The sequence below is a fragment of the Tasmannia lanceolata genome, unplaced genomic scaffold (genome assembly GCF_043159265.1).
Source record: "Tasmannia lanceolata isolate RefF3 unplaced genomic scaffold, GAP_Taslan_0.1 ptg000002l, whole genome shotgun sequence".
Classification (NCBI taxonomy): domain Eukaryota; kingdom Viridiplantae; phylum Streptophyta; class Magnoliopsida; order Canellales; family Winteraceae; genus Tasmannia; species Tasmannia lanceolata.
The window spans coordinates 57,865,175-57,879,882 of record NW_027518679.1 but is presented as its reverse complement, the minus strand read 5'-3'; the positions used below and the strand labels follow the sequence as shown (position 1 = coordinate 57,879,882).

The 14,708-nt window shown below is 40.2% G+C and overlaps 1 protein-coding gene across 1 annotated transcript in view; it reads right to left on the bottom strand.

The window, feature by feature from the left end:
• Positions 1-14,708, bottom strand: part of APM1 (aminopeptidase M1) — a 34,196-nt gene that overhangs the window by 2,832 nt on the left and 16,656 nt on the right. The window contains exons 14-17 of the mRNA XM_077384235.1: positions 6,138-6,315; positions 5,935-6,049; positions 5,777-5,844; positions 5,569-5,646 (exon numbers count right to left, since the gene is read on the bottom strand). Coding sequence (XP_077240350.1) covers positions 5,569-5,646; positions 5,777-5,844; positions 5,935-6,049; positions 6,138-6,315 — 439 coding nt within the window. The remainder of the gene's footprint in view (positions 1-5,568; positions 5,647-5,776; positions 5,845-5,934; positions 6,050-6,137; positions 6,316-14,708) is intronic.

Below are 14,708 nucleotides of genomic sequence, written 5' to 3'. Positions count from 1 at the left end.
CAAAGAGAAGCTAGATCATTGAGAAATGGAAAACCTGAGTGAGTCATCACAGCTTCAATCTAGGAAGCGCCCTTTTGACGTTGTAGAAATGGAAGAAACTTTAAGTAGATTGCGGGCCTTGGTATATAATGAAGAACTGGCCTCCAAGGTACTTCCAACACCAAGAGAAAAGATTAAGACCCTTCTGAAAAGTCAATGGAAATTATTTAAGGAGGCAGCCAACAATCGACCAGAGACATTCTATAACCTTACAGGTACTTTACAATGTAAAGGAAGCCCATTCGCCGATGCACAAACATCCTTTTTTTGATAGGATCTTGGAAGATGAAAAGAAAGAAAGACTTCTTCGATGGGAAGAAGATAAGGCGTCAAGGATTAAGAGGGTGGAAGATTTTCTTAGTCGGAAAAAGAACCCAGGGGAAAAGATTCTGTATGACTAGTCTGTTGTGTCTGAGATTGAGCAGCTCCTCTTGGAGTTAGAAAAATGTTCATATTAAAATGTAAGTCCTATCACTTTTTTGGTGGGGTAATGTGGGCTTTAAACGTTTTTGTTTCAATTAATAGTAGAGAGAGGAAGGGAAAAAGGGTTCGTTTAGAGGGGAGGTCTGGTATCGTGGAATCCATGACATTGGTTTTACTTCTGTTGGTTGTCTTGGAATGATAGATTGGAAAGTTGGCGGGAGTATCTGTCCCATATAAGGTCAGATCCTAGTGCTAGCAAAGTAAAGTGGTGGTGTTGCTGCTAAAGAAGTAATGCGGTTTTTTGGAGACTGTTGAGAAAAATGATGGATGTAGTTGGAATCATGGTTTTAAATTTCAACTGAAATCCGAAATTTGGGGTGTCGGTTGGAACCGACACTGTTCCAACCCCGAAATTGCAAATCCACGAAATGATAGTTTATTTCATCGAAAATTCGAGAATTTCGGTTGAAATTTTGGTTTCCTAGAATTTTGGCCCAAAATTTTAGGAATATATTATATTTTATTCGTTATTTAATATTTCCTTGAAATTTCGGGCAAAATTACCGAAATTTCAGGCGGGATAAAAACCCCTTTTTATGCCGTTGGATTTTGATCGAAATTTCGATTTTGGTGGGGTCCGAAACCGGTAAGGAAACTGAAATTTAAAACCATGGTTGGAATGATTGTAGTACTGGAATTTGGTAAGGCATGGTCGGGTAAAACTTCTCTTGTATCATTGTGGTGTAAGGCCCGACCATGGAACGGTGTAGGAAGAAAGGGCCTAGACTTTGTTGTTCATTGTTTTGTCAGACTTATGGCTCAGGGTATGCCCTGGCCAGTCTTCCTTGATACTTTGTAATACCAGGAGGGACTCCTGGTCCCCAATGTAATTACCTTAGTATCAATGAAAATATCTCATCTTTCAAAAAAAAAAATATATATATATATATATATATATATATATATATATATATATATATATATATATATTTGAGGAAAAGGATTGTACGCTCGAGTGTACCTAACCTTAGGTACGCTCGAGTGCCAAATCACATGGGTCCCACATTTTTTTGGGTCATCTAAACCATTCATTTGCAAGGCTCCATCATAGATAGGGTGTGTACCAAAAATCAGCACCATTGAATCATCCTAACCCCTCCAAAATTGGAGGGCAAAATGGGCAGATTTGTGGACAAACAGTGTCTGTCCATTTTGACCTCCACAAATGGATGGGTTAGGATGATCCTATGGAGCTGATTTTTGGTATGCACCCTATCTATGATGGGGCCTTGCAAATGAATGGTTTAGATGACCAAAAAAAATGTGGGACCCATGTGATTTGGCACTCGAGCGTACCTAAGGTTAGGTACACTCGAGCGTACAAGTGCCCAATCACATGTGGGGGAACTCAAGCGTACCATAAGCTTGGTACACTCGAGCGTACAATCCTTTTCCTCTCTCTCTCTCTCTCTCTCTCTCTCTCTCTATATATATATATATATATATATATATATATGCCAAATAGCATAAAACGAAGTAAGATCAGCTCTTTTGTTTGTGCATCCGTGTGTCCACGTGGTGTGCGTGTGCATGCACAAACGTGTGCGTGCGTAATTTTCCAAGGCCACAATTTAAATTATACTATGGCAGGCAATAGAACCGAACATTTCTTGAAGGACCAAAATACACCCCGAGGGGATTTACTAAGGCTTTTACTGTAAACTAGACAACCATTCATTGCAGCCTCTACCTGTGTTTTTTTTTTTTTTTTTAAATTTACCCTCCTGATAATCATTATTTTACACCATGATGGGGATTTTGAGAAAAGGTATTCCTCTGATATATTAGCAGGAATATTTAGAATTTTCTTCTCAACAACGAGCATCATCAACATTTTAAATTAACATGTGGTCCATGTCTACTACACCTAGGGTTATCCTGAAATCCATTTGATGTATTTGTTTATCAATGCTTTAAGGATTCATAGTGCTGAGAGTTTTTAACTTCCAAGCAAATTCCATTTACCAAAGAACAACAGTATAACAGAACCCCATAGTTTATTTTTCCATTTTATTTTCAAAATATAGCTTTTGGTGTCTAAAACAGTTCAGAAAGGTTTTACAAACCGTGGAGCTGTATCTCTGAACATTTCTTTTAACGCGGAAAAGAGTGCAGCCCCGAACAAATTAAAATGGCAATTACTGTTTTATATTGCCAACAACGGTAAAAATTTGGAATGAAAAAAAAAAATGGAAGATATGACCTGCAAAGAGATCTATCTCCTGTCACAAAGCAGGTGGTCATCAGCAAATAATCTATGGCTCAGACACATTGCAAGCCTGAACCACACTATATAATCAGAGCTCCCAGTTATTATATCTTTTCTTCGAGGCCTTTGATCTGGAGTATTCAACAGGTTGATTTCTAAAAGGCACAAAATTCCACCGAGAAACTTCTCAAAACTATTATTTGTAGACTCCCAGACATTGGATTATTCTCACTCGTTAGAGATAATGATGATTAGATGAAGAGAAAATCATGATTACAAACATCAGAGAAAATCATGATCCCAAACATTAGATCTCTCATTTGCTCAAGCTAATGAAGAAGTTCTTTGTGATGTCATCCAATCTAATAGACAAGTTGGAAAATTTTCAGAAAAGAAAAGAGGAAAGTAGAAGGGTTGAACTTGACCCTATTTGCTGTCATCATGACATCACAGTATCTTGCTGAGGTCAGCACGGGGCCCAATGATTTGGTTTTGGTCTGGAAATAATAATAACCAGTGGAAGTTCACTTATATTTTAAGTTTAGTAAGGTGTAGGTGATCATAAGACCAGTTTTACGTTAGGAAAGGGTCAACTCTGTGTGTGTGTGTGTGTGTGTGTGAGAGAGAGAGAGAGAGAGAGAGAGAGAGAGAGAGCGCTCTAGCTCACAAACATTTTCCCAACACATATCTGTCCATTTTTGCCCTCCACTTTTGGAGGGGTTACGATGATCCTATGGACCTGATTTTTGGTACACACCCTATCTATATAAAGACCTTCCAAATGAATGCTTTAGATCACCCCAAAATGTTTGTGGCACTCTAGCTCATATAAGCTATATAAGCTCAAGCTCACGAACAATTTTCCCTATATATATACAAAAAATTGGGTTTGGTCTAGAAATAATAATAAGGAAATGATATAAGCACAACCATGTCTTGTTATCTGCACTAATGCATCTTGTCTTTTAGTATTTAAAGAGCAGTCAAAAGGTTATTATAATTCCCAAAAAAGCTCTTACAAGCCATTTAAAAAAGAAAAGCTAGGAGCGTGCAACTATAAAAACATGGTTGTGCTGATATCATTTCCCATAATAATAACCTTTGGAAGTTTGCTTACAGTTTAAGTTTAGTAAGAATTCAGGTGTAAGAGACTCTTATGTCTAAGATATGGAATTCAACTTAATGCACAGCGGGCCCTATTTTCAGCTTAATCAGGGTGGTGCCCACCACATCTCTTGACGAGTCGTCATACGCTCTCACCCCTACCGCAGATGGTGTGAATGATGCCGGATCTAATCCCAAAAACATATCGCTGTGCTCAATGGGCACACATTCAACCCTGACCCAAACTCAATGAGGAAACGATGAATTCGGAACCCTGTTCTGTAAACGGTGATGTTTAGAGGCCTTGTGTGTGGGAATTTGATTTTAGGCATATCCTTTTCTGAGAATGTGATGGCCTTACTAATAGGGGGGAGGTACATCAATCAATCAAATGGACATGAAGAGTACCTTCCTAAAGAGTACCTTCCTAAACGGAAGAGTGGGCGAAGAGAACTATGTCGAGCAAACACCAGGATGAATTCAAAAGGGAACCGAAAACCAGGTTAAAGCAAGCACCAAAAGCCATACCTTCCTAAATGGAAGAGTGGGCGAAGAGATCTATGTCGAGCAAACACCAGGATGAATTCAAAAGGGAACCGAAAACCAGGTTAAAGCAAGCACCAAAAGCCTGAGTCGCATAAACAGTATTTGAGCAGCTAAAGTGAGTCAGATCTCAGGCCGATCCCTTTTTATATAGTGGAAGATCAGTTTTACGTTAGGAAAGAGTCAACTCAGTGAATGGGAGTACGTGGAATTCTAATTAGGTAAGGCACAATACAGGCTGATCTTAAGATCTCTTACACCTGAACTTTTTCGGAGGTAAGAATTGTACATATCTCTAAGCAAGATTATTTTTGGTGGGTTTGTTCGCAAACCAGGGTGGAGTAGTTAAACACTGGCTTGATCACTTCAAGGATGCAAATCTGTCATTCTATAATTGGATATCATTTTCTGTATATCTTACTAGTAATGACAAAGTAGAAACCCCAACTCTTCCATTTAGCCGACCCCATCTAGTTAAACATTGGCTTGATCACTTCAAGGATGCCGGATAGTTTCCTTTCACATTCTTCATGAATTTTTTCTAAAGGATTCATTTAACCGACCCCAACTAGTTTGGGACAAAGGCTGTGTTGAGTTGAGTTGAGTTGAATGACTAAGTAGAAAAATAAATAGATAAAGAAAGGCATCTTGGGTTCATCTAAAACAAAATGTGTTTAAAGAGTCCCAGCCCAAGCAGAGAGAGTCACTGCTTGGATTAAGCATGAGCAAGTGGCATATCAAGATGACCCAGTTAACTAATGTAGTTTCCTTAACTTCTTTAAACATTGCTATAGATATGATATAGAACTTACACTTTACTTTTTTGAGCGACGGACACAACAATTGTGTCGAGTGTACATACTACCTTTAGAAAAGATATTTTATTTGGAAAGCAATCCAGCTATCTTTATTCTTTGAAATCAATTAAACAACAAAATCTAACACTGATGATCAAAATTCTATAATTTTTAACATCAGTACAATATCATCAACCAACAGCAATGATAATAAGAACTATCATTATAGTGCATATCAAAATGCAAAGTGAGACTTTTCAATAGAAATGAACAAGTGAAAGCAATTGAATGTTGGCATGATAATGATAGTGCATATAAAAAAAAGGATAAAGTTTTTTGTTCTATGATGTCTGATTGTAATGGCTTCTATTTTGAAACTGGGGGAAAGAGTACCTTCAGCCATCTCCATGCAGTTTCACGTCCTTCCCTATTTATTCCTGCGAGTCCAAAAATTGCATCTTGACTCCGGACCTACGAATTAGAAGTAAATACCCTAAATAAGGAAGATCATGTGCCATTTACTAGGAGAAAATTCATGATTTAATATGACAACAAAAAGAGATACCTCAACATTAAAAAAACAAGAACAAAAGAGAGATACCTCAGACGACATCAAAAATTTCAAAACTTCAAGAACAATATCCGGATCAGGACAAGATGCCAATGAACCTGTAAAACATGGTAAAAGATATTCAGCATTACAAACAAAAAGGAGTGAAATAAGCATTTTGCATCTGTTCCAAATAAGACATGACATACCTAAAACCCGGACTTTCTCCTGGCTTAAATCAGTCTCCCTATAAACTCTTAGAAGAGATTCATATCCCGATTTGTTTGAAATGCTGACAGTCTGCATTACGGCAACATACGCTGCCTACAAAAATATTCAACAAACAAAAATCAATAAGGCCATTTGATGAAGTACTTAAAGATCTAAGAAACAAAATGTTATATTGATCAACCTTTCTGGTGTCAGCAGGGAGTAGTGTTGTATTTCTATCATCTAAGAAGGCGTAAAAACGTCTCACGGCTTCAGCTTGTGTTACATCATGCCCAAATACAGCAAGCACAGTCAAGAGCTCCCCTCTCAACATTGCATCCAAGTGGCTCTCACCAGATTTGGGTTCCCAACCTAACTTTCTGCATGGATGGAAAATACATCAGGAGATCAATTTAAGGATGAAACAAAAAAGAATAAGCTAAGTTACTTAACAAAAACTTTTCAACAAAAAAAATCCTAATAAATATCAATGTAAGTAAACTTCTAGAAATCCACCAAGGGTGGCTCAGTGCACAAGGCTCTCGCCATTGCAGGGTCTGGGGAGGGCAGATGTACGCAGCCTTACCCCTGCTCTGCAGAGAGCCTGTTTCCATGACTCGAAGCCGTGACCACCAGGTCACAATGGAGCAACCTTGTCGTTGCGCCAAGGCTCACCCTCTTCTAGAAATCCACCAAAAGTTAAAAAAGAAAAAGAAAAAAAAGCTGCTAGACAACTAAAAAATCACACAAACAACCAACAGATCTTCAGAAATAAGCTAGAGAGAGAGAGAGAGAGAGATTAAAACAGCAATAGATTTGATCAAAAAATGATCAAATTAGCATAGATCCCAATACCCAAAAGTGAAAACTCATAAGTCATAACTATTCAGTAACATCTTGAAAGTGCATCGAGCTAGAGAGAGAGAGAGAGAGAGAGAGAGAGAGGGGGGTGGGGGATAAAAAAGCAATGTATTTGATTAAAAAATGATCAAATTAGGGTAAATACCAAGACCCAAAAGGGAAAACTCGTAACTATTCATTAACCACTTGAAAGTGCATCAAAACTTTGTGTATACATATATAGCCATTTAGATTAATCCCCCTCTTGAAATCGTCCTTTTGCTAAATTATCTTGTCCATTAACTTTGTTTGCATCAATTTCCCATGGACTGCGGACTGGAGAAAACTCACCCTTGAGCTTGCATCTTCAAATTCATCAAACAACTGAACATTGTTGTGTCTTAATCTATGAAGCATGGGTCCTCTCCGGTGGCCCACACACCCTTATCGGGTGGGTAATGGGTGCAGGTGCGCCCCGGTACGCCCTGGATGCGTACCCGGTACGCACCCAAACATCATCGAGAGGATGAGGGCATACCGGGCACACCCGCACTCTCCGGAGGCCCACGCAACCGTATTGGTGATGTTATTGTTATTTGATTGTTCTCCAATTAAATTGTTTGAATTCTTTAACAAAGTATTTTTTTTTTTAATTTTCATAAATATATAATAAAATATAAAAATATATTATATTCAGCGTAAGCGTACCCCCAACATACTTGTATCCTTTTTTTTGTTAAATCACGTATCCACGTACCTGTATCGTGCCATACCCGGTACCCGTATCCGTGCTTCATAGTTCGAGTAAGTCTTGAATGAGCCCCTCGATAGGTTGAAGCAAATAAACGAATTTTAAAATGCATCGGTAGGGGAGCGTTCCGCTTGGATGGAAGCTCCCGTGCGAGCAGGTGTGGACAAAGCGGAAGCGAGAATGTTGGCTTGAGTAACGCAAACATTGGTGAGAATCCAATGCCCCGAAAACCTAAGGGTTCCTCCGCAAGGTTCGTCCACGGAGGGTGAGTCAGAGCCTACGAAGAGGAATCTCATGGAAATACCATGGAATAAGGTTTGATCCTATTCATGGGGATTCCGTAAATATCCCATTCCAAAAATCGATATCTTTGCTTCGGAATAAAACAATTCGAATTAGGCTCGGTCAACTGGAATGTGTATTCTCCATATAGGAGATCTTCCAATTGAGAAAATCCAAGTAGAGTCTCATGAAATCTTCCCTCTTTGCCTTCAATTACATCTGAAAACGACTTGTCTTAATTCTTCTTCTTTCACACATGTAGTTCTATAGGAGGTCTTCATTTCCATTGAAAAAGGTACTGACAAGAGGCTTTCCCACAAGATCATGTAACGTGTTTGTCGAATATAAGAGTGATTTGCTCCACAAGCTTCTTTATAAAAGGGAGCTGCACTTCAATGTTGCTCTAGGCATCGTTACCTTGAAATTTAAAGAGATGGACAACATTGGATGTATTTTTTTAAGGTAGTAATATGTCATTACTCTTTGATGGCTCTACCCTATAAAAATGGTTATTAACCTGTAGATGAGTTCTACATGAACCAATCTTCTTCTGCTTGAGTCTGTTATTGGTCAAGACTAAAAATATTTCTTGCCTAAGATAAACCATAATGAGATCTCCTTCGTTGAAAACTTTTGATCTTCAATATTGATTAGTGGCCACTCGATACTTGTAGTTGCTCGCCTCAATATTTTGATGCACTTGAGTATGGATATCATGATATGCTTAGATAATGCACCAACGTCCTCACTGAGTGGTTCACAACAGGAGAGGGACCAAGTCCAAAACTTGGTTTGGCTTTCCTCCGCTAACAATTTGGTGACTTAACTTAGACTAATTTACCAAAGCATTGTAGGCAAACTCAGTTTGGGGAAGCGCTAAGGCCCGTTGAGTCTTCTGATCTCCAATGATTAACAGATTTCCAAGGCTTCTATTCACCACCCCTATTTTACCATTTGAATGTGAAGTATGGATGGTAGGCACTTGAATATTGAAGCTTGGTCTCGTTTCCTTCCATAATGTCATCCAAAACTGGCCAAAAAACTTCACATCTCATGTCCGATATAATAGTCTTTGGAAGTCCATGAGGAGTACAGCTTTGAAGTAGATTCGAGCAACCAATGAAGCATCTTGATCTTTTGGTACAAAAAATTCATACCTTGAGTTCAGCCTCGGATGTGCTTCCTTTAGCCGATTGGCACGTTCAACATTGTTGGATGATCCTAACCGCATCATTCTTCAAGTTGGTCCTATAGAATCTATCTTCCACCATAGCTACAATCTTATCACAACCAAAGTGTCTTGCGTAACCTCCAACATGTAGCTCTCAAATTGCTTGATCTCTAACCAAAGTGTCTAGAAGGCATAGATAAGTATCTTCAAAGGGATGCCCATCGCGATTAGAAAAGCTCGAGATGCTACTGCCCCTGGACCCAAACCGTATCCCAAGGTTCCACACTGATGTGTGCCTTGACATGCAAATAGGTGTCACAGTCGATAGTTCAAATGTGGAAATAAAGTACTATTCATTCATCAATTCAATATCAAAGATAAAAAACAGACGTTTTGCATATAATTATCAAGGGGTTTGCGAGGCAATGTCGGGGATGAGTGTGAGTTTAGGAGTCCAATTTTACATAAAATCAAAGGCACTTCTTCCCACCTAAATAGTGAGTCTTGGTAGCCTAAACTAGGACTCTTATTCACCCAAGACTTGGATAACAGATGAAATAAAAACTGTAACTCTGTGTGACAATAGAAGTTTATTCCCACAAAAACATGGACTTTCTCACTTGTTGCAGGGGCATGGTGCGCACTCTTGGTTCAAAGTAACATGTGTGGGCCATCTTGGTTCACTTTGATGTGTAGATGTCTTGTACTCTGGCAATGATATAGCACCCTGACGGACTAGCGTGTGCAATGCACACGCGGGTCGAGGGTTACGGGTTGTGAGCTTTTCTTTGAGTTTTCTTGTCCGGGGAGTCTTCGTAACCCTAAACAAAAATAGTGAAACTCAACTCCCATAGACGTAGGCACACTGCTGAAACATGTAAATCTTGTGTTCTTGTTTTTGTATGATTGTGTTTCTTGTGTTCTTGTTTTTGTACGACTGTATTTCTTGCATCTATTCTTGACATTTTGTTGTACATCGTGTGTGATCCTAACAATCTATCGGTTTTCTACACACTTAAATGGCTTGAGTGAATTAGTGATGAAAGACTGAACTAAATGACTTAGTGAATTAGAGATAAACGATCGAACCACCCTCACAAAAAGAATTATTATTATTATTATTTTTGGGAATGGTAAAGAGATTTCATTGAAACAAATAGAGACAATAACAATAAAAGTACAATAATCGAGGGTCGGGGGGAGGGGGGGATCGAAAAGTTCAACACTCCATGGCTACTCCCTCTCTAGCCAATCTACCTGCCTCACCCAAAAGATAGTTATAGAAATCACCTTATTAAGTAGCAAATGTGCTCCTTTTGTGAATCCCTTGAAAATCCTTTCATTCCATTCCATCCATAGAACCAAAATTGTAGCTAGGAAACAAACTTGCCATGTATTTTACCTTTCCTTTTCCACGGCGCAATAGCCAAACTTTCAAACACATCCAAGAATTTTGCCGGGAATACCAATCTAGGGAATCTCCCATGTGGGCCCCTCCATCATCCTCATGCTAGATCAACACAAGGACTTTGGAATTGAGTCCTTCGTGTTTCCTCTAGTACACTTTCATGGCTTCTTTAAATTCCTACCATAGTAGATCTATGTGCTCGGGTGGATGAATGTGGCTGACCTATGGTGAGTGGTGACAAATGAGTTGGGGATTTGGAGTAGATCTAGGGTGTCAAGTATAAAGGGATGGATGGTAGATCTAAGGTTTTGAGATATGAAGGATTGTAGATCTAGGATTTTGAATGTGGTGGGAGTTAGATCTAGGGTTTCGAACATTGAAGGGTGTAGATCTTGGGTTTCGAGGCATGAAGGGTTTTAGATCTAGGGTTTCGAACAAGTAGACCTAAGGTATGAAGGGTGTAGAATCTAGGGTTTCAAGGTATGAATGGTTATAGATCTAGGGTTTCAAATGTGTAAGGGAGTAGATCTAAGGTTTGAAAGATTAGAGATCTAGGGTTGTAAGGGAGTAGATCTAAGTTTTAAATATTATAAGGTGTCAATCTAGGGTTTCAAGAACCATTCAAAAAAAAAATCTAGGGTTTCAAGGTATGAAGGATTATAGATCTAGGGTTTCAAACTGTACAGAAGAGAGGGGGGGGGGGGGGGGGGGGGGGGGGGGGGGTTAGATCTAGGGTTTCAAAGGTATTAGGGGATAGATCTAGGCAATGTTTTGAAAATCGAAATAGAACCGTAAATCATAAAAAGGGTAGAATCGTATTGTATCGTAAATCGTACGATTCCCTCATATTTATATATGTAATATAAAAAAATCATATATAAATCAGAGAATAATAAAATAGCCAATTATTCATTTTTCATCGAAATCTATTAACTTAAATGAAACTATTGGAATATGTAACTTGCCTAAGGGCATTTAGGACTTTGTACATTCCTATATGTTTTAGTATAAAGATATGAGTCAGGGGGAGATAACTCTAACTCATTTATTTTCTCTGTCTAAACTTCGGTTAACATGGTATCAAAGCCTTAGGGTTTTCTGATCCCTAGGGTTCTCTATCAGCCTCCATCTTCTCCGCCACCCCCCACCCCTCTCACCGCAAAACCCTAAAGCCAACTCCGGGCCAAGTTTCATCCGAGACACACCAGCACGCTGTCTTTTTCCTCCTGAGAAGGAGCCGTTCTCTCCAAGCCGAAGGCACCAGGCCCTCCCTCCCGCCACGTTTCTCCTCCCCCGCGCATAGCTCCTGATCCTGTACCCTCGCGCAGCAACCCCCTCCCCCCACATTTTCTACCCAGGGCGGAAATTATTTTCCAAGAACGAGGATTTGCACCCCGCCACGTTTCTCCTCCCCCGCGCATAGCTCCTGATCCTGTACCCTCGCGCAGCAACCCCCTCCCCCCACATTTTCTACCCAGGGCGGAAATTATTTTCCAAGAACGAGGATTTGCACCCCCCCCCCCAAATTTTCAGGAAAATATTTTCTTCCCAGCTTGGAAAACTTTTCAAGGATCGAGGATTTGTACCCCCCCAAAATTTTCTTAGCAAATCGCCTTCCTTCCTCTGTCTTAGAGGGTGCCTCTTCTTTCAAGATTTTATCTCTTGGTAAGGAACAGTTTCCTCTGACACCTCGTGTATTTGGATGCGTTTGTTTTGTTCATCACCTTGGACCTAGCCGTGACAAACTCGATCCCCGATCTGAGCGTTGTGTCTTTCTGGGGTATTCCCGTACGCAGAAAGGCTATCGTTGCTATAGCCCTCGTCTGCGTCGCTGGTTTGTCTCAGCCGATGTTACGTTCTTTAAGTCTGAGGCATTCTTCCAACATGGCGCGGCATCTTTCATCCCTTCTCTCGAGTCTGAGGTCTCACTTCCCTTACCAGATCTACCTGCTTCTCTTCCGTCATCTCCTATTTCCGTGCGGCCAGCTTCTACTTCTTCTGCCACGTTGGAGAAGACAGCTCCACCTAAAATTACACAGCAGTATCAGCGGCGCCAAGTTACAGATAGGTCTCTTCTACCTCCTCTCGCACAATCATCTTCTGAGCCGATGATCCCTCTCTCCCGCTCTCAGGTATCTTCTCTTCCGCCTTCCTCTGTTGTTTCTGATTCTCCTATTGCATCTCGTACGAGATCCCGTTCCACTGCACATCCTATTTCGAATTTTGTTTCTTATGATAAGCTCACCAGTACCTTCCAGAGCTTTGTTTCCTCCTTGTTTTCTATGTCTTTACCACAGTCAGTGGCTGAGGATATTGACCATCCTAGCTGGCGTGATGCTATGAACCTAGAAATGGGCGCTCTTCACAGTAATGATACATGGGATCTGGGTTCCCTACCCGCTGGTGCCCGTCCTGTTGGTTGTCGGTGGGTTTTCTCCATCAAATACCTCCCTGATGGTACTGTCGAGCGCTTAAAAGCACGGTTCGTCGCGAAAGGATACACTCAGACTTTTGGTATTGACAACACTGAGACCTTCAGTCCAGTTGCGAAAATTCCCTCTGTCCGTGTGCTCCTGTCTCTTGTTGTTAATCATAACTGGCTCCTTCATCAGCTGGATGTGAAGAATGCCTTCCTCCATGGCGACCTGACTGAGGAGGTGTATATGGAACAACCACCAGGGTTTGTTGCTCAGGGGGAGACTTCCTCCTACGTGTGTCGCCTACGCAAGTCACTCTATAGCCTCAAACAATCTCCGCGTTCGTGGTTTGGGAGATTCAGTGAGGCAGTCATGCGCTTTGGCATGAAACAATGCGCAGTGGATCACTCAGTCTTCAGTTATCACTCTTCAGCTAGGTGTATTTTGTTGATAGTTTATGTGGATGACATAATCATCTCAGGGAGCAATTCACAAGGTATACAACATTTGAAAACCTTCTTGCAAAAGGAATTCTCTACTAAGGATTTGGGCCAGCTCAGGTATTTCTTGGGGATAGAGGTTGTTCGTTCTTCTAGAGGCTTGTTCCTATCACAGAGAAAGTATGTCTTGGACTTGCAAAAAGAAACAGGCAATCTTGGAGTTAAACCAGCTTCAGCACCCATGGATCCTAATGTGAAACTCGTTCCAGAAGGAGAGTTGTTGGAGGATCCTGGCAGGTATCGCAGGCTTGTCGGTAAACTTATATATCTCACGGTTACTCGGCCAGATATTTCATATACTGTTGGAGTTGTCAGTCAGTATATGAATTCTCCACGTACTTCTCACTGGGCTGCGGTGACACAGATTCTCAAGTATTTGAAAAGGGCTCTAGGGAAGGGATTGATGTTCAAAAGACATGGCCATATGAAAGTTGAAGGCTTCTCTGATGCAGATTGGGCTGGATCCCCAGCAGATAGATGGTCCACCACTGGGTATTGTACATTTGTAGGTGGCAATCTTGTTTCATGGAAGAGTAAGAAGCAGGATGTTATAGCTAAGTCCAGTGCAGAGGCTGAATACAGGGCAATGGCACAGACAAGCACGAAACTTATTTGGCTACGTTCACTTCTTTCTGAAATTGGCTTCATTTCATCTTCTCCTTCGCAGCTTTATTGGGACAACAAAGCTGCAATATACATTGCCAACAATCCAGTCTTCCATGAGCGCACCAAGCATATTGAAGTGGATTGTCATTTTATCCGTCAAAGAATCCAGAAAAGAGAGATTTACACTGTGTTTACTCGGTCAGGGGACCAATTACCTGATATGTTTACAAAGTCCTTAAATAAGTCAAAATTGAGTGATATATGTAACAAGCTAGGAATGTATGATATCTACATTCCAGCTTGAGGGGGAGTGTTAGAATATGTAACTTGCCTAAGAGCATTTAGGACTTTGTATATTTCTTTATGTTTTAGTATAAAGATATGAGTCAGGGGGAGATAACCCTAACTCATTTATTTTCTCTGTCTAAACTTTCGGTTAACAGAAACTATCATGATTAGTTATTCAATATCATAATACAAATTGATTGCTAATATACTTTTCACATACTTATCATCAATTTCCCATCCAAACTTATGCATATTGGATTATAATCTTAAAAATAATAAAATGGCACAAGATCATATCAATTCTCAAAGTCTCACACATCAAATGACAATTATCAATTATAAAAAATTGGTAAGTCATCAATGTTGCCCTCATTAGTCGCCTCCCTCCTCGATGTAAGTAAAGCAATCAAGCACATGCATTGTGCTTGACTGATTCAAATTGGTTCGATTCGTTCAAACTCCTCCTCCTTCTCTATCTTCTTCTTTCTCAGAAGAGGGTTTTCGAAAGGG